Below are 26703 nucleotides of genomic sequence, written 5' to 3' on the forward strand. Positions count from 1 at the left end.
CAACAGGCGCAGCTTGTGATTGGTTGTGAAGCAATACCCTCAACATCAGCTCACTCAACATCGGCTCCTGGAAGGACATATATATTACGGTATGCAAATCATACATGGGGCTTCAGTTTGTTTGAAAGTGATTATAGCAGATTTGATCACTTTGACAAACTGATAGCTTCGTCAAATAAGTATTAGAAGTGAGTGCTTTAAATGATTTTTTTAAAATATATTATTTTTGACCCTTCACAGATCGCAGAGTTTGTTAAGGTCCTGTGATGCATCGATTGCATGCACTGGCAAGTCAAGCCTCCTCATGACTTGGAGCACCTTTACAAAAATAGGAAGGACACGTGCTCCCTAAATGTGCAAGCCTATGTCACTGCTGGAACTGTAGTCATTCAGCGGACCTGGTAGTGGCCTGGAATCATGCATGGCGGCCTCATGTGGAGGACTGTGATCGGCCTGAGGGCTTCGAGGGCACAAAACTGCCTAGCAGCTGGTTGCAAGGTTAGTTTTTTTAAATACATATGATTATAAAGACACCACTTACTGTGCATAAATTGAAAACCCAGGCATGGTTGCTTACAGTGGATACCGATATTATTTCCACACATCATGCTTATTGAGCATTAATAGAGGTAAATTGGGAGATAACTCATAACGGTGAAAGTAGAAAGCCTACAGCTTAAGAATGAAACTCCAATAATCTGATTCTGAAAAGCGAAAAGCTGGTGCTTTTAAACGAGCACAGATACTTTCATTCCATATTGAGCTTTCGAGCTTGTGACTCACTCAGTGGATCAAGTACTCTGGAAGGAAATAGCAAGTGGGTTAAAATTGTCTGGCTGTTCACAACTTGCTACGAGATAGACCTATTGTACAAGCCTCAGACGACATAAGGCTGGTAACTGCATCGTTCACTTGATGTAGCTTTTTCTCTCTCAGTGCTGTGGCATGTTGTGTTTCAGCCAACCGTGTTCACCATGATTGCATAGTGATATATTTTCTTCTACAAATTGTGCCTGACCCTAGTATGCATCGTTGATCTCTAAAGGTGACGCTCGGTGTGCCTCAAAGCCATAGCTCCTCGTCTCCCTGTCTGTGGCTGGCCTACTTGAGCAGCAGTGCGATGCAGCCAGCACCCATGCAAGCCAAGTCATGGGGCGCTCCTTTGGCATTCTGTGCAGGACACAGCATATCCTTCAGACAAGACACTGACATCAATAATAATGGTGAGTGTTGGTGGCACCTGTAGGAGCCCGTTGTGTTTGTTGTGTATGATTATTTCCCCTAATGAAGCGCATTTTTAAAAGGTTTTCATTATTTGGAATAATAGATGTGAGCAACACACACACTCATAATCCACAAGTGCTTTGTGTCTTCTAGACTGCTGAATTTCTTCTCCTATACTCTGTATGGCCAGCTGGTTATGTTAGATAGCTTTGAAGTTATGAACATTAGCTGTTGTTTTGTAACGCAGTCCAACTTGTGTTCCCTAGAAAACTTATTTGTGGTCAGCTTCTCGCACCTGGTATAAAGTCAAAAGATAGTTTATTGGCTTGGTATGCCTGGCAGAACTTTCATGCCTTCATATATAACATAGTAGTTCAGCACTTGTATCATAATAAAATATATTATCAGTGTTGACTGTTTGTGTAGATGTTGACTTCCTTTCTTTTTAATATTTCTGCATACTTGTCATCCGCTTCTGAAAATACGGTACCTGTAAATATGAGCACATATTTAACATCTGCACACTTTTGCATGTAGCATGGTTGTAACGTTCCAGAATTAACAAGGGCTCAGGTGCTCCACGGTCACGTACAGTGTATCACGAACAGAGCACAGAAGACCAACAAGTAGAAAGGGACTGCCAGTGACTGTGTTCTCCTGCTCAAAGTTCACGACAGCAGAAAGAGCATATTGTGATGTCTGGAGCAGCTTGAGTTGTATACATAGTAACATTCTGTGGAGCTGTAGTTTAACTTCTCAGCAGTTCATTATTCAGCAGTTCCTTTTGTGCTTGAGCATTCAAAATGTAGTTTAACTTCTCAGCAGTTCATTATTCAGCAGTTCCTTTTGTGCTTGAGCATTCAAAATTAATTAAATTTTGTATTGAAGATACCAAACTATGACACTAAAGGCTGCTGTAGTGCTAGTGGCAAATAAATTTGAGCTCCAGTTTTTAACATGCATGTTAATTAAAGTGCCTGTGTGTCTCTGGATTTCACTGCCATAAACCGCAGCATCCATGGTCAGCAATGGTAACTGTGTTTGCATTCTTTGTAATGCAAGAAGTAAAGCCATTGATGTGGTAATCTTGTACTTAGTCGATTTAATTCTTCAGTATACACTCATTTGTATAGCACCAATGATGTGATGTGTGTGTAAGCATTGGGAAGTGCTTCTATGTGGATTATTTTATTTGGAAGGAAGAGAATCATCACTACTCCTAGTATATATAACACTTGATTTTAGTACTTCTGTAATGTTATCCCACTGCCTGTCTGTCCTTCAAGAGTCTACTTCTCTGTTTCTACTGTGTAACTTTTGTACTGTACTATTTGTTCGGATAGGTTTGTTCATAATGTAATCCTGTACTATGCAAATATGACTTATCATCTATGAAGCTTTCCTCATATTAGAAATAAATGTACTTATTTTAATTTATATATAGCTATAGCTTGCATGTACTCATCTTTTTCTTGGTGCCTGTACCACTGTTTAGCCCTACAAGGGTACTTCCTCATATTAGAAATAAATGTATTTATTTTAATTTATATATAGCTATAGCTTGCATGTACTCATCTTTTTCTTGGTGCCTGTACCATTGTTTAGCCCTACAAGGGTACTGGTATACTCTAATATTGAAGCTGACCTCTTGAAACTATTTTGTTAGTGGAAATACTGTGTTTATAACCATTATTACTGTTCTCAGATGAGCAGTGAAAATTCTATGAAAATGTATTTACATTTTTTCAACTGTGTGAAGGTAAATGTTATTATTTTCTTTTATTGTGGTCTCTGTATAGTGCAAATGAAACATAAGTACTTTGTAGTGGCATAGTATTAGTTGTGAGTTTACACACATGTGCTGAGCAACATTGCAATTGAGGCCAGCAGCAAGAAATACATGCAGTGCACTGGTGCATCACCTCATATACTTAGTGTACAGTCTTTGCCCACCAGTGAACTGAATTTTTTTCAAGAAGACTAACAGACAGCTGCATGAGAATTGTGCTGATCTGCAAACTTTGAAGCCTTTTTAAGGAGTGTTTTTGGGAAATAAAATGGGGTCTATAGCTGTCAATATAAACACTGTTTGCACCGAGGAGCATAGTAGCTTAGAATTGTATTACTTATGTTCTGTCTAGAATTTATTTGTGCTGTGTCGACTTTTCAGCCCAAGTGTACTAACATGCTTTGTTACTGTGTTGTGAATGAGCCGAGCTATGTAAATAAACAGAGTAATACTGCAGACATGTACCAAATTGTGATGCAGAGCCCTTTTCTTTAGCATGACATTGTCAAGGGCTTTCTTCGTGTGTTTCTTATAAAAACTGCTTGAAACTAGACATCAGCAGAAACTACGCATCAAGCTTTCCATGATAGTTCGAGAAACACCGAGCTGAGACATAGCAGTGCTGAAAGATTGTTTTATAGCCATTCACCTTAATATTTACACCTCAGTGTATGCATGCATGCGCATGTATGTATGCATGTATGTATGTATGTATGTATGTATGTATGTATGTATGTATGTATGTATGTATGTATGTATGTATGTATGTATGTATGTATGTATGTATGTATGTATCTTTCAAACAAAAGTTCATTTATCATTGATGAGTAAGTTTGGTAATAATTTGGCTGAATTTTTTTTTGTTCATTTTCTTTTGAGCCATTATACGTACTTCTCAATTGGATTTTTACTGCATAAAAATAAATGTAACCTTTCACAAAATAAGTGAATTCAGAGAAGTTGTTTCATCTGCCAACATACAGTCATGAGCAATAAATTGTGTAAAATGAATAGATTGATTGATTTGTGGGGTTTAATGTCCCAAAACCACCATATGATTACGAGAGACGCCGTAGTGGAGGAGGGCTCCAGAAATTTCGACCACCTGGGAATCTTTAACGTGCACCTAAATCTCATCACACGGGCTTACAACATTTCTGCCTGCATCGGAAATGCAGACGTCGCAGCCGGGATTTGCTCCCGCGACCTGCGGGTCGCAGTCGAGTACCTAAGCCAATAGACCGCCACGGAGGGGCACTGAGTAAAATGAAACCAACCAGCAAAGATTACTATAGAGCATAGCTCCTCTACATGGCATATCTTGCAGACATTGCATTGGTCGAATATGTTGGTTTCAACATATCAATTTTAATTTCACCCAAGGTTGTATATGTGTGTGATATGTATGCATATTGTGATATCTGTTAGCAATTACTATTAAGGGCAACAACCTAGTCAAGCTGAATACACCGATTTTGTCCATGCACCTTTCATCTATACTGGAACTGTGATTAATAAAAGATAAACTTCGGTGTAAAAATTTTTTGTATGAACCAAAAGCAGAGTATCTCTCCATGACGCAAATCAATTTTCCATTGTTCTGTCCCACTCTGGATAATCGTGGGCCCTTTCAGCAGAACTCGATAGCTGCTATAGTTCTTTTTAACCTTTGACAGCGGCATTACACTGAAGCGCGCAACATGACAGGTAGCGAGAGAGAAAACACAAGCTAATCACTCGGTTTATGTCTTCTCTATCTGTTCCTGCTCTTTTGCTTTGCTGCATGTAATGATTTCCACCAAATTCGCACGAAAACGTGTCCAGTCAATCTAGACATGCCGCTAGCAATTAGCTCGCTGCATGTCTAGATTTTCTTGAAAACATCATGATGGCTGACGGGTGGTTGAATATTCAAACACATGAAAAGTAATATATCAGGTACGATATTGGTATTTTGGCACTGGGCACTTTCGTGACAACAGAGAATTGAGGCAGAAAATATGAACCCTGAATTTTGTAATTTACGAAGGAGCTCGGCACAGCGCTTTTGGGTCAAAAGAAGAGTGAAAGAAGAGAGCGTGAAAACCACTTTCTCAAGAAATGACTACCCGCCGCCGCGCATAATCTCAGGCGGGGCAGCTTCTTAAAAAGTGCTCGTTGCACTGCGAATCGAACCCAGTACCTCCTAAATAGTACTTCAACGCTGAAAACACTCGTCCACTGATGCAGAGCTTGAGATGAGAGCTTGCCACTGCAGCATTTACCCTATTGTTATATATCATCAATCCTTCGACGGACACCAAATGCAAAATGTCCGGTCAAACTTGGTCTAAAATAGAAAAAAATAACTAGAATGCCTTTGCCCAAGGTTACTAGAAGGTAAAAACCGCCAAGTGTTGATTGATTTGATTGATATGTGGGGTTTAACGTCCCAAAACCACTATATGATTATGAGAGACGCCATAGTGGAGGGCTCCGGAAATTTAGACCACCTGGGGTTCTTTAACGTGCACCCAAATCTGAGCACACGCGCCTACAACATTTCCGCCTCCATCGGAAATGCAGCCGCCGCAGCCGGGATTCGAACCCGCGCCCTGCGGGTCAGCAGCCGAGTACCTTAGCCACTAGACCACCGCGGCGGGGCAAACCACCAAGTGCGGCAGTATAACCAGGCACTATTTATGTTGTACATTACTGTCATAATCTTGGGATAGGCACCTCTAACGTAGGCTACCTTCCCATATTTTGCCAAATATAAATGAAAAAATCAAAATATATCGGCATATGACAACACTAATTAACTATTCTGAATTCACTGTCACTAGTGTTCCTTTCACTAAATGAATACTCAGTTTGTTTCCATTATCGTTATTTAAAGAATTTTTTGCTCATCAACTCACAACTCTCTTAATTAGCATTGATTCTCACATCTAAAGACAGTCACACTTCAACTCGCTTTCTGTGAGGCTGTCACTCCCATAAAGCGAGTACTCTGATTTTTTATGCTCTCAATGCATCCGACATTGAGGGAACTTTCGCTGACGTCTGCTGGGCCAGAAAATTGTCTTTAATATCTATCACTTCGATTTCAAGCTTTCCTGGAGACGAAACTAGTCTCTTTCCCTCTCTCCCTTTCCTTTTTTTTTTGTGTCCTTTTCGCGCGCGTGGTATAGCCTCTTGACTTTAAGACTCGAATACATGTCCCTTGCTTTGTTGGCTCACTCAAACCTGCATTATGTTTTGTGAAAAGCATTAGCACTGAAACACCTTACCACGGGTCTTCCTCGTTCTACACAGACACATATCTAAGCGTAAGCGTATGCATGTTCTCGCATTCCGGCTTTATCAAAATGCTGTGGTGCATGGAACCTGTGAAATTGTGCTCACAATTTCATTTGACTATTGCTCTTTTATATTTCTGCAGAATTCGACCGCAGGCACAAAAGCTGCTCCTGTGTCTTGTAATAACATTGTTCCTCCACTACGGCGTCTCTCATAATCATGTAGTGGTTTTGGGACGTTAAACCCCACAAATCAATCAAATCAATAACATTGTTGTAACAAGGCAACTTTTTATGCTAGCAACAAAATACCCTTACGTTCACTACTATACCGTGCTCGATTATACCGGATTAGTTGAGTAGCAGCACGGCTTCATTAAAATGCACGGTAACTGCTCGCGTTAAACAGGGGAAGACATGTGGCGTACATTTTCAAACGTTGCATACATAAATTTTTGCGTGGTTTCATTGATTTGGTGCATCTGGAGTGTTGTCCACTTGTATTTGGCGAGATAATGCACGGATTATTGCTTAAGGCCATCCAGCAATTTCTTTTTTAGCTAAGGTCATTGATGAAACGCGAGCGCTTGGCTTTGCACCGTACACCCAGGTGTCTATTACAACACAGCATTGCGTAAGTGCTGTAGCAGATGACCGCGGAACTAAAACTGAGATGCAGCAAATAATTGGATAGCATCGTATACTCTCGATGCTAGATGCTTTGCGTGCTACCTTGCTATTATCAGCATACACTTCTTTCTTTCCTTGTCGTTTTATCGTCTATCGTGTCTCCTCTTTGCCCTCTTAAGTGCCGAATAAGTTAAATTTGAACCAGCGCTATCGTAATCCCTCGAGATAAGCGAATTCTTGGCTAAGAAAATGCGTAGCCAAGAGAAAGCTTTGTGAATACGGCCTCAGTTCTTTTCTTCTTTAGACCTTAGATCGGGCTACTAGCAAGTCTCTATGAAAAAAGCCGACTGCTTCAAGACTACGTTTGAAACGCCTGACGGATTGTATGAGTTCAAAGTGATGCCGTTCGGCCTCTGTAATGAGCCTGCCACCTTCGAACAAGTCATGGACAACATCCTTAGAGGCTTTAAATGGAACACATGTCTACACTATTTGGATGACTTCGTCGTTTTCTCAAAGGACTTTGGCTCCCACTTCAGCCGCCTCGCAGGCATCTTGACTTGTCTTACAGGCGCTGCACTGCAGCTGAATTTGAAAAAATGCCACTTCGCCGGCCGCCAGCTTCCATCTTAGGGCATGTTGCTAGCAAGCATGGTGTCAGTCCTGATCCAGCCAAGCTTCGCGCTGTCGCTGACTTTCCCAGGCCACCTACACTGAAAGAGCTCCACAGGACCATAGGCCTCTGTTCATATTTTCGCCATTTTGTGCATAATTTCTCCACCATAATCGCACCGCTGACACAGCTACTCGCCGACAACCGAGACATTTCAGCACCGTCCCCCGCTTGCGATGAAGCATTCGCCACTTCACGCCTTCTTCTAACATCACCACCTATCCTACGCCTCTTTGATCCAGAACGTAAATATGATTTTGATGAGTATGATGAGCGACTACGGTAGTCGCGCCTTCAACTAAAGCGGAAAAGAACTACTCAGTCCAGGAAAAAGAACGTCTTGCCATCGTTTGGGCAATCCCGAAATTCCGTCCTTATGTATATGACCGTCCATTCGACGTCGTGACTGATCATCACGTGACTGTGTTGGTTGATATTAGAAGATCTATATGGTACCCTAGCTCTAAGCACTCTACATCTTCAAAATTACGACATCCGTGTAGTTTATCGGTCAGGCCACAAGCATGTTGACTCTTTTTCCAGCTGCGATTGTTCTCCACTTGAACTTGCCGACATTACCTCTGAGCAACACCAGGATCCATGAATAGCGTCTCTCCTAGGGCACATGTCTTGGAGTTCTCCACGTACCTACAACCATTCACTTCGATGAATTGCCCGCCATTTTATAATACCTAACGGCCTTCTGTACTGGCACAACTACTTATCTGATGGACGCAAATGTTTAATGGTAATCCCTCGCTACCTACGTTCTGACGCCTGTGCCTCCTTTCACGCGAATCCCCAATTCGCCCATGCTGGTGTGGTGAATACGTACAACCAACTACCCCTACTCTGGCCCTTCTAACATATGCTCGCCTACGGATTCGATACTACTGGCACAGAATGTACGGGTTTGTGCAGCAGCACGTGTGTTCATTTTCTCTATGCCAACGCCGGAAGAGCTCCCCTCGCACAACCACAAGGCCACTCCACTCACTGCCTTGTCCTCGGCCTTTTTACTGCATAGGAATTGATTTGTATGGTTCCCTACCATACCCACAAAATGGAAACCGCTTGGTCATCGTAGCTGTGGACCACCTTTCGGGCTACCCTGAAACTTCGGTGCTTCCCGAAGCCACTGCGCATGAATTCGGCTTGTTCATTCTGCGTAACTTCGTCCTTTGGCATGGTGCATCCCGCGAGCTTCTGACTGACCGTGGGCATTCCTTCTTGTCCGAAGCTTTAAAAGCCCTCCTTTGCGAATGCAACATTGTGCATAGAAAAACAAACATATATCACCCCTAAAGCAATAGGATGACTGAGCGATTTATTCACACGCTAGGTGACATGCTCTCCATGTATGTTTTCGATGGCCACACGAATCGCGACCGCATACTGCCATTCGTTACATATGCGTACAACAGCTCCATTAAATCTACAACTGCATTCTCCCCATTCTTCATTCTTTATAGTCAGGGAATTTTCCGCATTCCTGGACACTATCCTTCAATACCGCCCAGACCCTTTAGAATCCAAGACTTTGGCCGAAGCCGCCACTTATGCCAAAGAATGTTGGCAGCTCACACGTTCGCTTACGACACACGATCAAGCTCGCCAGAAGCGCTCTCATGATCGACTCTCATCTCCTTCGACATACACCCCTGAAACAATCGTGTGGCTCCACATGCCATCTTCTGGCCACGGCCTTTCCTCAAAGTTCATCCCAAGTATGACTGTCGGTACCCAGTCCTGCGCCAGAATTTGCCAGTCAACTACACTGTTGAGCCTATTCAGCCACCTACCGATCAACAGTGCCACGGGTGCGAAACCGTACACATGGACCATTTGAAACCTCGCTACAACCCACCAGTCCTGTCTGTGCCATGGGTCGCCAAGATGGCTCCTTTTCGACCGGAGAGTCATTGTAGTGACAAATGCGGGCACTGCTTGCGGAACAACGAAGAAGACGTTTGTAGTGGCTGAGGCTCGTGCTGTTTCTGCTGAAATCGCTGGTTGTTGTCTCGTTGCTGTTCGGCCCATTAGGCGGTTGCCTTACCTGGGCGTCTAAAAGTATTCTTACATATTATATATATATATATATATATATATATATATATATATATATATATATATATATTTGCGCAATTGCATCCATAAATTTAATTTTCCCTGCTTCCTTATGAAGTTCGTAAACAATCGCGCTTGTCATTAATTCTGCGTCTTCCCGATTGGTGGATTATATATACACACATACAGGTAGTCAGAGATAACCTGAGCCAGGGTTTCGATAATAGACGGCACTTCAGAGGCGAATTGAACTAAACGTATACTACTCTCACGAGCCTGTAGACACTCGAGATAATTTTTGTTTCTTCCTAAGCTAATTACTTGATTATAATTAATTACAAATTTCTTAAATTGATTGATTGATTGATACGTGGGTTTAACATCCCAAAACCACTATATGATTATGAGAGACGCTGTAGTGGAGGGCTCCGGAAATTTCGACCACTTGTGGTTCTTTAACGTGCATCCAAATCTGAGCACACGGGCCTACATTTTCGCCTTCATCGGAAATGCAGCCGCCGCAGCCAGGATTCTAATTTTTTTAATTAATGGCTGAAAACTTAAAATATGCTCACTGAGCTGTAGAGGACTTTCCAAAACCACCGACTCAATAGTTTTTTTTACGATATACATGTCACGCTGTTATTTTTTTTTTTTCCCTTTGTAAAGGCGGCTCAAGAAAGCTGAAAAGCCGCGTGACGGATCGCGAACGTGCTTACAGGAAACAAGTGAGGAAACCATGTGCTTACATGAAACAACGCATCATACAGAAAAAAAGTGAGACTGTGGTTTGTGAAAGGGCTCTACAGCTTAGAGGTCGTATTTGGGGATTTTTGGTGATTTAATTAATTAATTTAGATGGAAATAAAGAACAGTCCAAGTACCTACAGGCTAGAGCGAATAGTATACATTTGACTCAATTCGCTTATGAGGTGCCTTTCATTTTTATATATCGGCTCAAGTCGCGGAACAGCCTATATATATGAAGTGTTACTATGAATTCGTTTTTGGTGCCATCGATCTTGGACAACTGATGTTTCGTCACTTCTGCGAAGATTAGTTGCCAAGATAATATGGCTATTGAAAAACAGGGTGATGGAATCTTTTTGTTGCCATTATACTTTATTTTCCACCGTAGATAGATGATGGCATCTTCATTTTTCAGCATTCTAACACTTCGGTGTTTTGATTTTTCGTTATTTGAAATTTTCAGCATCTTCAGTTTTCGGCATTTGAATTTTTCGTCGTTGACGTTCAGCTTTCTAGTGATTCTGCGTTTTGATAGGAACGCTAGCAGACAACACCGCCCTGTTCTTTGCAAAGTACTTTTGCATAATGAAATGTTTGTGGTGTAATTAAGAACAAGGAAAGAAAATAAAAAAAAACAGGACAGAGAATTGGACTGGCTACATTTATCCCAAGAGACAGGATTGAGCTGTCTCCTGTAAAATATATTTGCTATAAACTCTTGTCACCTCTGCTGCCTGCCGTGCATTTTCATCGGCACTGACAAAATATATATTCGTACAACACAAACTTGACATTTGTGTACACACCTTTCAATAGTGCATCCTCTATGATACAGAATAACTCCAGCAGCTTCAATACGGGACGGTACACAGGTAGTCAACTAACATACATATCAGATTTCTTTAGATTATACAACATTAATAAAAACCAACAGATAATAAGCCATGAAAGATACACAGGACGTAAATTATACTGTTTTAACTGCGTTGTAGTATTTCTGATATATACGTGAAAAAAGTATAATGTACAGAAACACCATTAAAATGTTTTCCTTTCATAGAAAACAAACAGACAAATTTTAAAATAACTTTATTCATGTATTCCGTCATCGAATTTACTGTTTTCACATTTGAATCGCGATGACTACAATACAGGAAAAGCACTATCATTTAAGCCCATCCTACATTCCTTGACTTCACCAGTTCGTTTTTATTGAAGTACCATTTTAAGTAGGCATATAGTATATGCGGAAAGCAGGAAAAACTTTGTTCTCTATTATTATTGTTACGGAAAAGAAGAGACGCTGTATCGACAAGGCTGTGGATTAGATGTATTTGAAACCAGCAGTAATGGCGTGACCGGTTGACCTGCGATCGAGCGGAGACAACCCTTCGCGTTCCTCATCAGGCACACATGCGCGTCGCCCCCTAGAATATGAATATGCATGCATGTAGCATAATCCCCGGCAGCATTGATTGATGATGATGATGATTGATATGTGGGGTACAGTGTCCCGAAAACACCATATAATTATGAGAGACGCCGTAGTGGAGGGCTACGATATCATGACCACCTGAGTTCTTTAATGTGCACGCAAATCTGAGCACACGGGCCTACAACATTTTTGCATCCATCGGAAATGCAGCCGCCGCAGCCGGGATTGGATCCCGCAACTTGCGGGTCAGCGGCCAAGTACCTTACCCACTAGACCAGCGCGGCGGGGCAATCCCCAGCGGCAGAAGCGCCGTCTCGGCTTATCTAAATGTCAACGTCACTGGAAGAGTTGTAGGGCTTCAATCGCACAGCATGTACAATATCGGTAGCCTGTGGGGCACATGAAGGTGAGGGGCGACAGGACCAATTTCATGTCACAGCAGTAAACACATGGACTCGGTATGGACCTGTGTAGCGAGTAATTAGTTTTTCGACAAGCCAACTTGATGGGTCGGAGACCAGAGCAGGGCCGAAGAAATGGGCGGAAAGTGTACGTTGCGGTGTCGTTGATCATACAAACGCCTTTGCTTCTCTTGAGTGGTCAGAAGGCGAGTACAGGTGATTCCGCATGGGTGAGCGGCCCGAGTGATAGCGTCCATGGCATATTCACTGGTCCGTACTACAGGGGACGGGATGACGGTGTCTAGAGGCAATGTTGGTTCTCAGCCAAGCAGCAGAAAAAATGGAGAGTAACTGGCAGTGTCATGGCGCAAAGAATTGTAAGCAAATGCGACATACGGCAACGCAAGATACCGGTCAGTGTGGTTGGTAGAAACATGCTTGGCGAGCATGTCTGTGAGAGTTCGATGTAGACGCTCTGCGAGTCCATCGGTCTGTGGATGGTATGACGTAGTGAGCTTGTGTCTTGATTCACAGAATTGCAAGATGTCGGCTTTGACCTACGACAAAAAGGTGTGGCAACGGTCTGTATGCAGCTGTCGTGGGGCTCCGTTGTTGCAAAATCACGTCCTTGAGGAAAAATTCGGCGACATCAATGGCGGTGCTTGTTGGAAGAGCTCGTGTGATGGTATAACGCGTGGCATAGTCGGTAGCCACGACTATCCACCTGTTACTCGAAGACAAGGGGAAAAGGCCGAGTAGGTCCAAGCCAACGCGGAAGAACGGTTCTGACAGAATGTCAAGTGGTTGAAGGCATATGGCGGGAAGCGCCGATGGCATTTTGCGACGCTGACATTTCTCATAAGGCGCAACGTATCTTGTGACTGAGTGTGCAAGCCCTGGCCAAAAGACGCGTCGACGGATTTCGACGTAAGTGCGTGACACATCAAGGTGACTGGCAGTTGGAAGGTCATGAAGTTTGTGTAGAACTTCTGAGCGAAGGTGTTTCGGAATGACAAGCAGCAGGGCCGGTCCATTCGGCTCAAAGTTTTGGCTGTATAATACATTATTCTGGAGCACGAATGAGTGATGGGACTGATCGGAAGATGGTAATTCGAGGCGCTCAATGATAGCACGCAAGGACGCATCACGGCACTGCTCGTCACCGATGCGTGTCATTTGCGAAAGGGAAAAGACTCAAGGGTCAGTGTCGTGTCAAGCATAGTGCTCGACTCAGCGACCGGGCAGCGGGACAGGCAGTCTGCGTCCTGATGTAGGCGTCCGGACTTGTACCTCACCCTGTAGGTATACTCTTGCAGTTGCAGAGCCCAGCGCCCGAGCCGGCCAGTAGGATCCTTTAGTGATATAAGCCAACATGGCGCATGATGGTCAGTTATTACAGAGAAACTTGTGCCATATAAATATAGACGACACTATGAGACTGCACAAACAAGAGCAAGACACCATACTCTGTAATGTAGTTGCGCTCAGGAGCTGTGAGGAGGCGGCTAGCGTAGGCAATAACTCGGTCGTGTCCCATTGGCATTGGGCTAGGACGGCTCCGATACTGTGAGCACTAGGATCAGTTCGGACATCTGTCGGAGCGGATGAACCAAAGTGAGCTAAAATAGGTGGAGTCGTCAGTAGCCTGATAAGGTGAGAAAAAGCAGCCGCATGGTCGGTACCTCACGTAAATGTGACGTCTTTTTTCAGAAGCTCAGTGAGGGGTTGAGCGATGGTTGTGAAATCTTTCACAAACCTTCTAAAGTACGAATAAAGTCCTACAAAACTCCTAACGTCTTTGACTGACTGGAGTACAGGAAAACTGGTGACTGCACAAACTTTTTCCAGGTGTAGCTGCACACCAGATACGTCAACAAGGTTCAAGGTTGCCCAGCACTGTAATTTGCTGGCGCCCGATGTGGCACTTCGACGAGTTTAATTGAAGGCCTGCAGTGCGGGAGATGTTGGGAATAGATGACAAACACTGAAGGTGGGTCTCAAATGTTGGGTAATATACAACAACATCGTCAAGGTAACAAAGACATGTTGACCAGTTTAACCCTTGTAGCAGAGAGTCTCCCATGCGCTCAAACGTGGCTGGGGCGTTGCATAGCCCAAACGGCATAACCTTGAACTAGTATAGGCCGTCTGGAGCCGACAACGCAGTTTTTTCTCTTGGTCTTTTTCGTCGGCAGCAATCTGCCAATAGCCGGAATGTAGGTCTATTGAAGAAAAATATTGGGCGCGGTGGAGACAATTGAGAGCGTCATCGATGTAGGGCAAAGGATAAATGTCCTTTTTCGTGGTTCTATTCAGATGGCGGTAATCCATGCAGAAGCGCCACGTGCCGTCTTTCTTTTTAGAAGCACAATGAAAGATGCCCAAGGGTTTAAAGAGGGTTCAATAATCCCTTTGGCTAGCATCTTGGTGACTTCTTCTTGAATTACCTTATGCTCGGTGGCAGACACATGGTATGGTTGCCGATGAATGAGATGGAAATCACATGTGTTAGTGCGGTGCTTGACAAGTGAAGTCTGGCCGAGTAGGCGGCTGTCGATGTCAAAAGAATGGCAGCATATCCACGGAGAGAATGATGGATAGTGGGGCGAAGCATCCGTCCGTACATTCGTTCTTGCTTCGGTCTATCCATGCGTGCGTCTGTGTGGCCGCCCGTGCGTCCATCTGCCCGTCTGTGCTTGCGTCTGTTCGTGCGTCCGCACGTTTATCTGTGCGTCCGTCCCTGCTTTCATTCATGCATCTGCTCCTGCGCCCGCCCATACGTCCTTCGGTTCGTGCAGCCATCCGTGCGTCCGTCCATGCATCTGTCTGTGTGTCCGTTCGTCCACCTATTCAACACTCCAAGTGCCACCATCTTGACTCTTTTCATCATATATTCCTCATATAGAAGCACCGCCATACAGCGGACATTCCAAGGAGTGAACGAGAGGAGGCACACGCACACTTCTTTACGGCTTGCGCGTCCTGTCAACTTCCCACCTTTAATCACCTCGAGTTCATGGTATATACTAGTTCACTGTATTCATAGCACTGCGGCCCAACGCTCGCTAAACTTATCTAAAACCTAGAAGGTTACGCCCAGCGAGTATAACGTAGCAACCCTTTTTTGTCTTCTGTGCATTGTTGAACAATAAAAATTCGCAGCGTGCACGTTAACTAAGAGCCGAATTCTCCCGTCTCTCATTCCCCCTTAGCAGCCATTGGCATGTACATTCAGCACTGTCTTTTATTGTTCAAAAACGCACAGAAGAAATTTCTCACCAGCACCACCTTGGACGTCAAAATGTTATAATTGTTACACACTACTACAACGGCTACCAGGGACAAACGGGTGCTGCTATAAGGAGCTTCGCCCCTAATATCTTGCGGTATGATGCCAGAAGGCGGCATAGCGCGGCAGACTTCTCAAGTTTGAGGTACGAGGTGATCATGAAGCGTAAGGTCGCACTGAGGCACGTGGCATCTTGCGGGTGATGTGGGTGATCGGGACATACGTCTGTTGCAAAACTGGTGACGTGGTCGTCAATTAAGGATGTTAGCGTGGCGACCGAAATTCTTTGAGGTAGCACTTGCTTTATGAAACCAAAATTGGTAACAAGTAAATATGTTCGATTAGAGGCCATGGTTACGATGGAGTGTGGAACAGTATATTTATTTATTTATTTTATTTATTTACAACATACTGCGGTCTTGAAAAAGACCAAGCAGGAGAGGCACAAAAATTAAGTGGAAAACACACGTAAGCGAGATAGATGAATGATGTGCACAAATTACAGAAGATAAGTACATTATACAGAGATATATAGGTGAGCTTAAACACAGGTTAATACGACCTTCAGAACAACGGTGATGGGTCTATCTCCCTATCATACATTCACATTTGCGATAAACAGTAAAGCAAGTGGAGTACAGACTACAGTACAGACAATATGACACGCTCAAAATGGCAAATAGACTGAGATGTGAAAACCACTTCAGGCAGTGAATTCCATTCCGATACTGTACGTGGGAAAAATGAATTCTTGAACATGTTTGTGTGGGCTCGATACGGAAGCAAATTGTGCGTGTGCCGATGTCTCATGGGGCGCGATTGAAATGGCTGAATGTACACCGATGCATTTACGTTTGTGGAACCAGTATAAAGAGCAAACAGCAGTTTCAGCCTATCGATTTTTCGTCTATCTTCCAGGGTTGAAATGCTATTCGCCAGCATTAGAGAAGTTGGTGAGTCGGTGGTCCTATATTTGTTGAAAATGAAGCGTATAGCGCGTCTTTGCACTATTTCAAGCCGGTACTCTTTTTTTTTTTTAAGGAACGGGTCCTATACGACCGAAGCGTATTGCAGTTTAGGAAGTATTATCATTTTGAAGGCCAGTAATTTGCCATGAGTTGCTGACGCTTTGAGTTTATGCCGTAAAAGGCCCAACTTGCGTGTGGCAGATGCGCAGATGTTTTCTATGTGCTTTGACCACGACAGAGTATTGGTGAACGTTATCCCGAGGTATTTGTACTGGCTTTTTTCTACCACTGGTGCACCATTTAATGAATAGGAAAACTGAAAGGGTTGTTTTTTTTTCGTTACACGAAGTAGAACTGTTTTGTCAGCGTTCAAGCTCATACCCCAGGTAGTGCACCACTTACCCATTCCCGCCAAACTGTTGTTTAACAAGACTTTGTCATCGGTGCCCGAGATTTCCTTGAAAATAAGACAATCGTCTGCCTACAATTTTATGGAAACTCTCGGGTCAATAGAAGATGTTATGTCATTGATGTAAATTAAAAAAAGAACCGGTTCCAAAACACTGCCCTGTAGAACGCCAGATGTTACACCAAGTCTTTCAGATGCGCACCCGTCGACTTCCACAAACTGTGTTCTGTTTGTTAAATATGATTTGATCCAATTAATTATAAACGCAGGAAGGCCCAGAGAAGAAAGCTTAGTGAGTAGTTTATCATAGGGTACGCGATCAAAGGCTTTACTGAAGTCAAGATTGATTGATATGTGGGGTTTAACGTCCAAAACCACTATATGATAATGAGAGACGCCGTAGTGGAGGGCTCCGGAAATTTAGACCACCTGGGGTTCTTTAACGTGCACCCAAATCTGAGCACACAGTCCTACTACATTTCCGCCTCCATCGGAAATGCAGCCGCCGCAGCTGGGATTCGAACCCACGCCCTGCGGGTTAGCAGCGGTGTACCTTAGCCACTAGACTACTGAAGTCAAGAAAGACTAAATCTATTTGGCAGGATGAATCTAAAGCTTGTGCGATTTCATGAGTGGTTGTAACAAGTTGAGTAGTGGTAGAAAGGCCTTTGCGGAACCCATGTTGGAACTCTGAAAGGACGCTGTTTGTTTCCAGAAATTTGTTTATAAAAGAGGCGATTATGTGTTCCAAAATTTTGCAGCAGGTTGATGTTAGTGAGATGGGTCGATAATTTTCCAATTTCAAGCCATTTCCTTTTTTAAAGACAGCCACAACACGAGCTAGGCGCCAATCATCAGGCAAGACTGAGTGGCGCAAGCATAAACAGAAGATGGCAGTCAAAACGTGCGATATCGGCTTGGCATAACGGCGCAAAAAAGCATTTGGAATTAGGTCTGGCCCTTCTGACGACTTTTCATTTATATCCAGCAAAAGTGCAAGAACGCCTTCGCAAGATATAAATTCAGGATCAATATCAGTCACATTCGTGAACAGCCCGTTTGTTTCAGTCTGGGGAGAGAAGACCGAATGGAAATACTCGTTCATTGTATTAGCAATGGTCCTCGGTTGAGTTATAAGGACGTTGTTTTGTTCAATTTGTTCCAAGCGTTTTTTACTGCCACCCAGATAACGCCAGAACTTTTGTGGTTGTGTTTTTATAAAATTTGGCAACGTGGTCAAAAAATATTTCTTTCTGGCTGTAGAGAAACTTGCTGAAAGCTGTGTTTTAAGACTCTGAATGAGTTCAGCTCTTGGTGGTTTTGTTTTCTTGGCCCGTTTCAGTTTCCGCTTTAAATGAACGGTATTCCTGTCTACCCAGGGACGAGCTCGGTTCGTTTTGATTTTTTTACGAGGGACATAGGTACGAATACAATCGAGGACCATCCTCTTAAATTCAAGCCATAGTCAGAGGGGATCTTCATTTGATACGTTGTCGGCAAACGCCCAAAGCTCGTCTAAGATTGCCTGGTCGTCAGCACGGGCAAAGTTACTAATAACTTTTGCCTTGGGCTTCGCGTTTTTAGCACAGTTTTCAACGGAACAAGTAATAAAAACGAGCTTATGGTCCAATATACCCTCTTCTATGGAAACATCATGCTGTAACGTAGCTTTGCTGATAAAAACGAGATCCAAAATTGTGCCACCATCACCAGACGGACGGGTGACCTCCTTTACCACTTGGTCCAAGTCACATGCCATCATTATGTCAAGAAGTGGGTTATCATCTGTTTGGGAAAGGTGGTCACTCGTCCAGTTGATAGATGGCATGTTAAAATCACCCGCCATAATAATCTTGCCCAGATTTGTTGCTGTCATATAATCCAAAAGCATCGTTAGAAACTCGGGTGGGGAAGACGGTGGCCTGTATACTGCGCCAACTGTGAACACATGGCCCCAGAAAGTTGCTTTCAAAAAGAGGCTTTCATGAGAATCAATCTGCGGAAGCAGAGTGACTGAGAACAATTTTTTTAATATGACAGCAACTCCTCCTCCCCAAGAAGAGCGGTCGCAACGGAATATTTGGTGCGAATCAGGTACAATACAGTCGTCGCTGACACCATTGTGCAACCATGTGTCACTTATGACCGTCAGATGGGGATCATATTTGTACAAGAGACTTTCTAACTCAGCAGTTTTATTTGCTATGCTTCAGGCATTCATATATAGGATCCTTAGTTGTTTTGCTCCACCGCAAGCTTCCCGTCAAGGCTCAGCAGGTGTGACTTTGTTTGCAGATGCCATGTGCGCAGTACCCGGAAAGGGTTTAACGCGAGTTACACGAGTGCTCAAGGCAATGCGTTGTTGCCTAGTGTCATCCCAGGTATAACTTACACCATCGATCTTCAGCTTATCATAGATAAGCGAGACGCTTTTGCCATTTGCCTTGTCGGCTTTCGCGGATTGCCATAACAGTTTGCGCTTGCGTAGTGTGGATTTACTGAAATCGTTTTGGATGAATATATTTGTACCTTTGAGTTTGCTGGCACTACGTAGGATAGTTTCCTTCTCTAGGGAATCCTGGAAATATACGATCACTGGTCTATTTCCAACTCACTTTCCGAGACGGTGAATTCTTGCAACAGATGTGCTGGGTTGTTTGAGTATTTTTGTGAACATATTATCAATGACTTGCGCACGCAACACTTGATCACTTTCATCAGCCTGGTCCTCAATACCATAGAAAACAAGATTGGACCGTCGACTGCGGTCTTCAAGGTCAGTTAGTTTGCTTATCTGTTGCTCAATTACATTCTCAAGGGAAAGTACTTTATCCTGTAGTGTCTGAATTTGCAAAGATTTTTCGCGTACATCATGTAATACATTATCCAGTTCGGTCCAACGATTATTTAACAAAGTGACAGCATTTTCGGTGTCTGTCAGCCTACTTTGGATATCAGAAAGCTCTGTTATAATTGATGACTGACCCTTCATTAGTTGCTCAAACATTTCTTCGACTGTTGGACCAGGATTTTCTTCTACGTCACCACAGATGGCAAGTTTACAGGCATGAAAACAACTATACGCAATGAGAACACATGTCTGTGAGCGCGGCAGAACAAGGAGTGTACGATCATCACTGCGTACTTTGGAATAGATTGAACTAACCTGGACAGTGAACAAGAATCGCTTGGTTATCGGCATATTCCCTACCGCTTCGCCGTGCCCACTGAGGAAGAAATGCTGTGGGCCGTCCTTTATAGCCAGCAGTGGTGTTGTCCCGGTCGAGAGTAGTTCACGAGGTCCAATCAGATGTAGAACCGTTGGTGACCAGTTCTGGCAGAATACGCTGTCGTATCTTGCGTCATGCACAGGAAACGCTTGACACGTGCTGGTTGAGTTGACTAGCAGGAAAACCTGGACAGTAACAAGTAATTTCACGCGCCAGGAGAACATCAGGAATCAGCGTCACGATATAATCACCATCAAGCACAGGAGATGGTGTTGCCAATTCAATGAATGTGAGAGCTTCAAGTGATATCCGGAAGAAGTCAGCGGCGCAGAGGCTGTTCAGGAGTACAGGGTGATAATCCAGAAGAAAAGGAAGTTCTAGGCAGAGAGTACCGGCGGCACAATTGATCAGGGCAGAATGCGTTGATAGGAAGTCCATGCTGAAGACTAGGTTGTGAGGGCAATTTTCAAGCACTGTAAATAAAACGGAGAGATGGCGACCGGCAATGCTAACACGAGCGGTACACATTCCAGTGATGGTCACAGTTCCACCATTAGTGACACAGAGGGCTTTAGTCGCTGCAGGCATCAGAACTTTTTTGAGTAGGCGACACAGATGAGCACTCATTAATGACACTTGAGCTCCGGTATCAACTAACGCCGGCGAAGAAATACTGTCCACATACACCTCAATCAAGTTTGTATTAGTGGGGAGCATCAACGGAGGATTTGGATCAGTTGCAATTGATGCAGCACTACCTCTTGGAGCTTCATTATCTAGTTTTCGGTCCGAGAGGATCCATAGTTGACCAGGGATAGATAGCGGCGCGATTGGGGTGATGGGGAACGGCGGCGTTGAGGTGACAGTGAACGAGCGGTGGAGTGGCTGTTAGGGACGTCGGAAGAAGGGTACACATGACTGGGCGAATACCGACGGGAGTCCTCGTATGAGCGAGAAGAGGAAAATGGGCTCCAGTTTGAAGGCGTCCAAGTGCTGCGGCCGTAACGGGAGATATGGCCAACTCGGTGGCAGCGAAAGCAGATCGGTTTGTAGTCTGCAGTTCTCCCTTCCGTCAGATTGCGGGATCGCGGAAGAAGTCATGGCGTGGTGCATTTATTGTCATCGGTTTGGAGGTGGGTCAGGAGACAGAGCAGGCCACAGGAAAACCAAGCTTTGCATTATCCTGTCTCACGACGGCTTGAATAACAGAGACCACCAAAGGTGTTTGTGCGGCACCCTGGTCGAGTGGAAGTGGAGGAAATGGCACCGGACTTGATGCCTCAAGCTCTGGTCGAACTATACATGTCACATACTCCTGCATGGGTGGTGCGGCACCGAGATCCGTGTAGATTGATGTAACATCAGTGTTTGGTAGCCACGTAAGTTGAGGCAGAACACGGCGGCTTTTGGCCATTTCAAAACGGGGGCATTCCTTGATCATATCGACAATCGTGACGATGTACATGAGCAAGTTGAAGTAGGACACATACACGAGCGATGCCCTTTAGTATGTGGCCCACCTTGTCACACTCAGTTATTTGCTCGTCCACTTTTTGCCACAATGCGAGCACGTCCTATATGTACGAGACATGAGACTCAGTTGAGGACTGCACACGAGTTGCAAGTTCTGTGGAAACCCGCAAGGTGGCAGAAACCCTGCACCAGGACGAATATTTCGGCAACTAAGAGGCTTTCTTTCTGAGTAATTCATTAGATTTCCTTGTGGCTTTGTGCTACAAATGGGTGGTTGTCTTCTTTCCCTTTTTTAACCCTTCCGCCACCTTGCGGGTATCCGCTGAATTTGCAATACTTGTGTCCGTGTGCTTGAAGTTGTCGATAAATTCGCCCTCACGCTGTGAATCGCTAGCTTCCTGCTCAGCTCAATTGGCAGAGCGACCACCTCGGATAGGCGTTGGTCCCGGGTTTGAACCCTAGACCAGAATGAATTTTTCAGCAATTACAAGACTTTCTTTCTGAGAAATCTGTATGGGTTTTCTTGTTCTTTTTGCTAAACGAGTGGTTGTATTCTTTGCCTTTCTTTGTGTATAGTCTCTCAGGGGTTTTCGGTGAACTGCGAGCGTCCACCAACTCGCATGAGACCCTCCCCGTCAAGGTACGGGTTCAGTGGCAAAACCGGGGAGCCTTTGTGCAGCCGTCTTTGAGCTTTTAGGTTGGAAATGTCATCACTGAATGCCTCTCCGTCCTTGGGTTGCAACCAACCAGTACTTCTCAGCATTGATCATCTCTTCAGCTTGTAGTGGTCCACTCTTTCTTTCGTCTTAGTTGCAGTTGTTGACAAAAGGGGGGACTCACGCAGCCACGAGCACAATCTGCTGGATGACGGTAATTCCTCTACTTTCAGTACTACCTTGAGCAGCGATGATAATATAGGTATCACCGTCACTATTCCTTCTCCCAAGGGCATTCTTCTGCCCCTGAGCTCGGCTAGCCTGCCATTGGCAAATGTGTCTCATCCTTGTGAAGCCAATGGGGTCCTTTCCACCACAATTCACTTTCAGACAAGGCTGCTGGGAGGATACCGCGAGTGATTGGGTCGGCAGTGTTCTCTACTCCTGGGCAGTGTCTCTAATCCTGTTACTCGGTTCTGTTACTCGGTTTGCAACAAAGGGCTTCAATGTTGCAGCCTTCCCTTTAATTCAGTGCATGGCTACTGTTGAATCAGTCCAAAGGATAGTAGCAGCATTCTGGAAGTCTAAAGTCTTGGCGACCTAGTGGCACAGTCGAGCGCCTCATCAAGTGCCCCCATCAGCTCTAGTTGGGGTAACGAGAGGCGCTTCAAAAGAGCTACTCTTGATTTGGCCATAATTAGGCTTATAGAGATTCATGGTAATAAGGGCTGCAGCGTGAGCACGAATGTGCTAGAAGAAACAGACGAAAGTCGAGGCACGGAAGGCAGAGAGGACAACACGAGCGCTTATTACCATGAATTCAAACCAACTAGCCCAAATTGCCATTCTTCTTATAGAGATTGTTCCCTGGGGAGACTTGCATGCAACGTATGCGACAGCACCGTATGCCTTTGGGCTGGCATCGCAGAAAATGTGCAACACTTTCTCTGTCTCTTCATCTCAAAAATCCTTTGCGATGATTCTCGAAATGGAAACTGTCTCGATGCAGTAAAGCTCTTCGCACCAGCTGTTCCACTCCGCCTGCATTATTTATGGCAAAGAATCATCCCAACCAGCATCCACTTACCACAATCTTTCGAACATTATCTTTACGTAGAGCGTTGTCAGAGCAATGAACCCAAAGGGGTCGAAAATTATGGCTGGGACTTGAACAGGAATCTCTTGCTGTCAGCTCTTGTAGTGAGGAATTCAAGAAGTGAGGTCACATTCATCATCATCATTTCATCATCATTTATTTTACCCTTAAGGGCCTCTCTCTGGGCATTACATAAGGGGGGGGAACAATCCAAGTACAAATTTCAATGAAAATGCAGTTCATGGTTACAGTTTTTGAATTACTAAAACATACAGGTAGCAACAAAAAACAAAAAGAGAACAGAGCATGTCAAACGAAATATTCAACAGTCAATTCGCGGTCCAGAATATACAGGCGGCAGAGAACAAACAACAAAGAAAGACAAACAGCGATTAAGAGTCAAGGGTAGCTAGTAATAAATCTCTAAATTTAACAGCAACTTGTTCGCTGACAATAGCATCCGTCAAACCGTTCCACTCATCGATAGCCGTAGGAAGAAATGATTTATTAAAAGCGTTAGTAGAACCAAACAGACGTTGGATACTCAAGGAATTAAATAGGCGACGAGATGTTCGGACAGGCGGAAGTAAAAGTGAACCATGTAGGTGAGGAAAGCTGTAGTAAAGTTTGTGAAAAAGACAGAGACGTGAAATTTTGCGTCGAGCTGACAAAACAGGGAGACTGAGGGATGATTTGATTTGACTGATGCTTGCTCGTTTGTCGTAATTTGCGGAGATGAATCTGGCGGCACGATTTTGGACGGATTCAAGAATGTTAATTAGGTATATCTGATGAGGGCTCCAAATTGCAGATGCGTATTCCATTTTAGTACGAACAAAGGTTTCAAAGGCCAATTTGCGAAGGCTTGCAGGTGATAATGACAATGATCTCCTAAGATAGCCAAGAGTTTTTGAGGCATCGGCAGCTAGTTTGGTAATATGCTCGGTCCAGGTTAGTCTGCTTGTAATTACAACGCCCAGGTATCGGTAAGAATCCACTTGGGATAACACTGTTGAGTTTAATGAATACGGATGGATGACGTTAGTGTGTTTTCGTGAGACAGGCATGAACTTACATTTGGAAGTATTCGGCCTCATCATTCACTGAGCGCACCAGTTATCAATGATGTGTAAATCTTGCTGTAGTATTAGCTGATCTTCGGGAGTTGATATGCGACGGTAGATGACGCAATCGTCAGCAAAAAGCCGAACCGTTGATGAAATGCCGGAAGGAAGGTCATTTACATAGATTAAAAAGAGGAGCGGGCCGAGAACCGAGCCCTGAGGGACGCCAGAGATTACTGGAGTAGTATCAGAATGGGCACCACCGATAACAGTGAATTGCGACCGGTGGGTTAGGAAGCACTTAATCCATGATAAGGTCAGGGGATCGAGGGAAAGTGAAGAAAGTTTGTTGATTAGTCGTTGGTGAGGGACGAGATCGAAGGCCTTTGAAAAGTCGACAAAAATAACATCAGTCTGAAATGACGAATCAAGGTTGAGATGAAGATCAGTCATAAATTCAAAAAGTTGAGTTTCGCATGAGAGCCCTGAACGAAAACCATGCTGCTTATGAAAAAGAAAGAGTGATCATCGAGGTGACGAGCAACATGTGAATATATTATATGTTCCATAAGTTTGCAAGCGATGCACGTTAGTGAAATGGGGCGATAGTTAGATGGGTCAGATCGCTTGCCAGACTTGAAAACTGGTACAACCTTCCCAAGTTTCCAATCATCTGGGATGAAACCTTCAGAGATGGACTGTTTAAAAATTATCTCCAAAAATTCACTGGAAATGCTATTAGTAGCCTTTAAGACTTTGGCAGGAATATTGTCAGGTCCAGGGGAGCTGGATATTTTTAATTTCTTTATCAGACTGCTGATGCCTTCGAAGGTAATGTCAATGGGCGGCATTGGTGAAAAATTAGATCTCGGCATGACTGGAATACTATGAAGTGGTTCAGAAGTGAAGACTGAAGTGAAGTAAGTATTCATAACGTCCGCCCGCTGTGTGAGAGGAACGTGAGAACCATCGGAGTTGGTTAAGGATATATTGTGCGTGTTATTTTTAAGGTTGAGAAGTTTCCAAAACTTCTTTGGATTAGTTCGGGCAATGTTAAGCAAGTCATTATGAAAAAATTTCTTTTTGGAGCGCTTCAGCAAGTGAGTGTATTCACGAAGGCATGCGAAATATCTGTTCCATTTTGATATTGACTCAAAGTTTTTAGCAGCGCGAAAAAGACGTTTTTTCTTTTGAGATAGTTTCTTTAGGAGATTAGAATACCAGGGTCGCTGAGCATCGCCTGGAACACGAATAAGGGGGACGTGGTTATCGATAAGGGTTAATAATTTCCGCTTGAACAATAACCAGTTTTGGTCAACTGTTCGGGTAGAAGCAGACAGGGTGAACGAGACCAAAAATTTATTAAGTTCAGAGTTAATCGTCGAGAAGTTGGCGTTGTTAAAGTCGCGTATTAATTTTTTCGAAGGTCTTCACGAAGGTAAGGCAATGGACAATGAAAACAATACAACATTATGGTCACTCAGACCGGGAATGCATGACACTGACTGAATTAAATCTGGGTTGGAGACAAGAACAAGATCAAGAGTGGTTGTGCCACGAGTTGGCATTGTGACTGATTGCGATAAGTTAAAAAGGAGACACAGTTCGAGGAAATCTCTGGATTGTCGTGAACTAGCACACAAGTTGTCCCAGTCAATATCAGGGTAATTAAAGTCCCCGCATAGCAAGAAGTTTGCGTGAGGAAACTGGGATGTCAGATCAAAAAGAACATTTTGAAGGTCATCTGTGAAAGAGTGGTTGCAGTCGGGTGCGCGGTAACAGGCTATAAGAATGTTTTTGCATGTGGGAAGAATTATTTCAACGCAAAGAATTTCAAAATTCGTACTGATTGTCACAGTTTGGGAGGGTAGGCTGTCTTTCACGAAAACTAAAATACCACCCTCTCTGCGTCTGTTCCTATCAAGTCTGTAAGACATGAAATGGGTGTTGCTGTGACGTAATTCATTGTCGTGAATATCAGGGGTTAGCCATGACTCAGTTAGGATTGCGATGTCGGTGCTGGTGTCCTCAAGGAGAGTTTGCACAGCTTCCTTTTTGGGCATATAGCTACGGATATTCGTAAGCAGGATAGATGTAGTTTGATTAACTGGAGGAGCGATTCTAGTTGGGATGGACTCGAAAGGAGGGGAGGACGGAACCCTGGAAGCACACAGTGAACGCTATGCTTTCAGTTCTATAACTCTGTCCGATTCAGCATCATAAACGAAAGGCTTTTTGTCAACGATAAGCTTGTCGAAACGGATTTTG

General features: G+C 44.0%; 1 protein-coding gene across 5 annotated transcripts in view; it reads right to left on the reverse strand.

Annotated features, from left to right (window-relative positions):
- Window positions 1-26703, reverse strand: part of LOC119169206 (vesicle transport protein GOT1B) — a 176301-nt gene that overhangs the window by 23994 nt on the left and 125604 nt on the right. For 2 of the 5 annotated variants that reach the window (XR_012893486.1, XM_075886179.1), the window contains one exon: window positions 1526-1714. The exons of the other annotated variants lie outside the window; for them this stretch is intronic. Coding sequence is in view for 1 of the 2 variants with exons in the window: in XM_075886179.1 (XP_075742294.1) it covers window positions 1670-1714 (45 nt within the window). In the remaining variant the exon portion in view is untranslated. Of the gene's footprint in view, window positions 1-1525; window positions 1715-26703 lie in introns of those variants that run through there. 5 annotated transcript variants of the gene reach the window in all.

Source organism: Rhipicephalus microplus, chromosome 2 (genome assembly GCF_043290135.1).
Source record: "Rhipicephalus microplus isolate Deutch F79 chromosome 2, USDA_Rmic, whole genome shotgun sequence".
Lineage (NCBI taxonomy): Eukaryota > Metazoa > Arthropoda > Arachnida > Ixodida > Ixodidae > Rhipicephalus > Rhipicephalus microplus.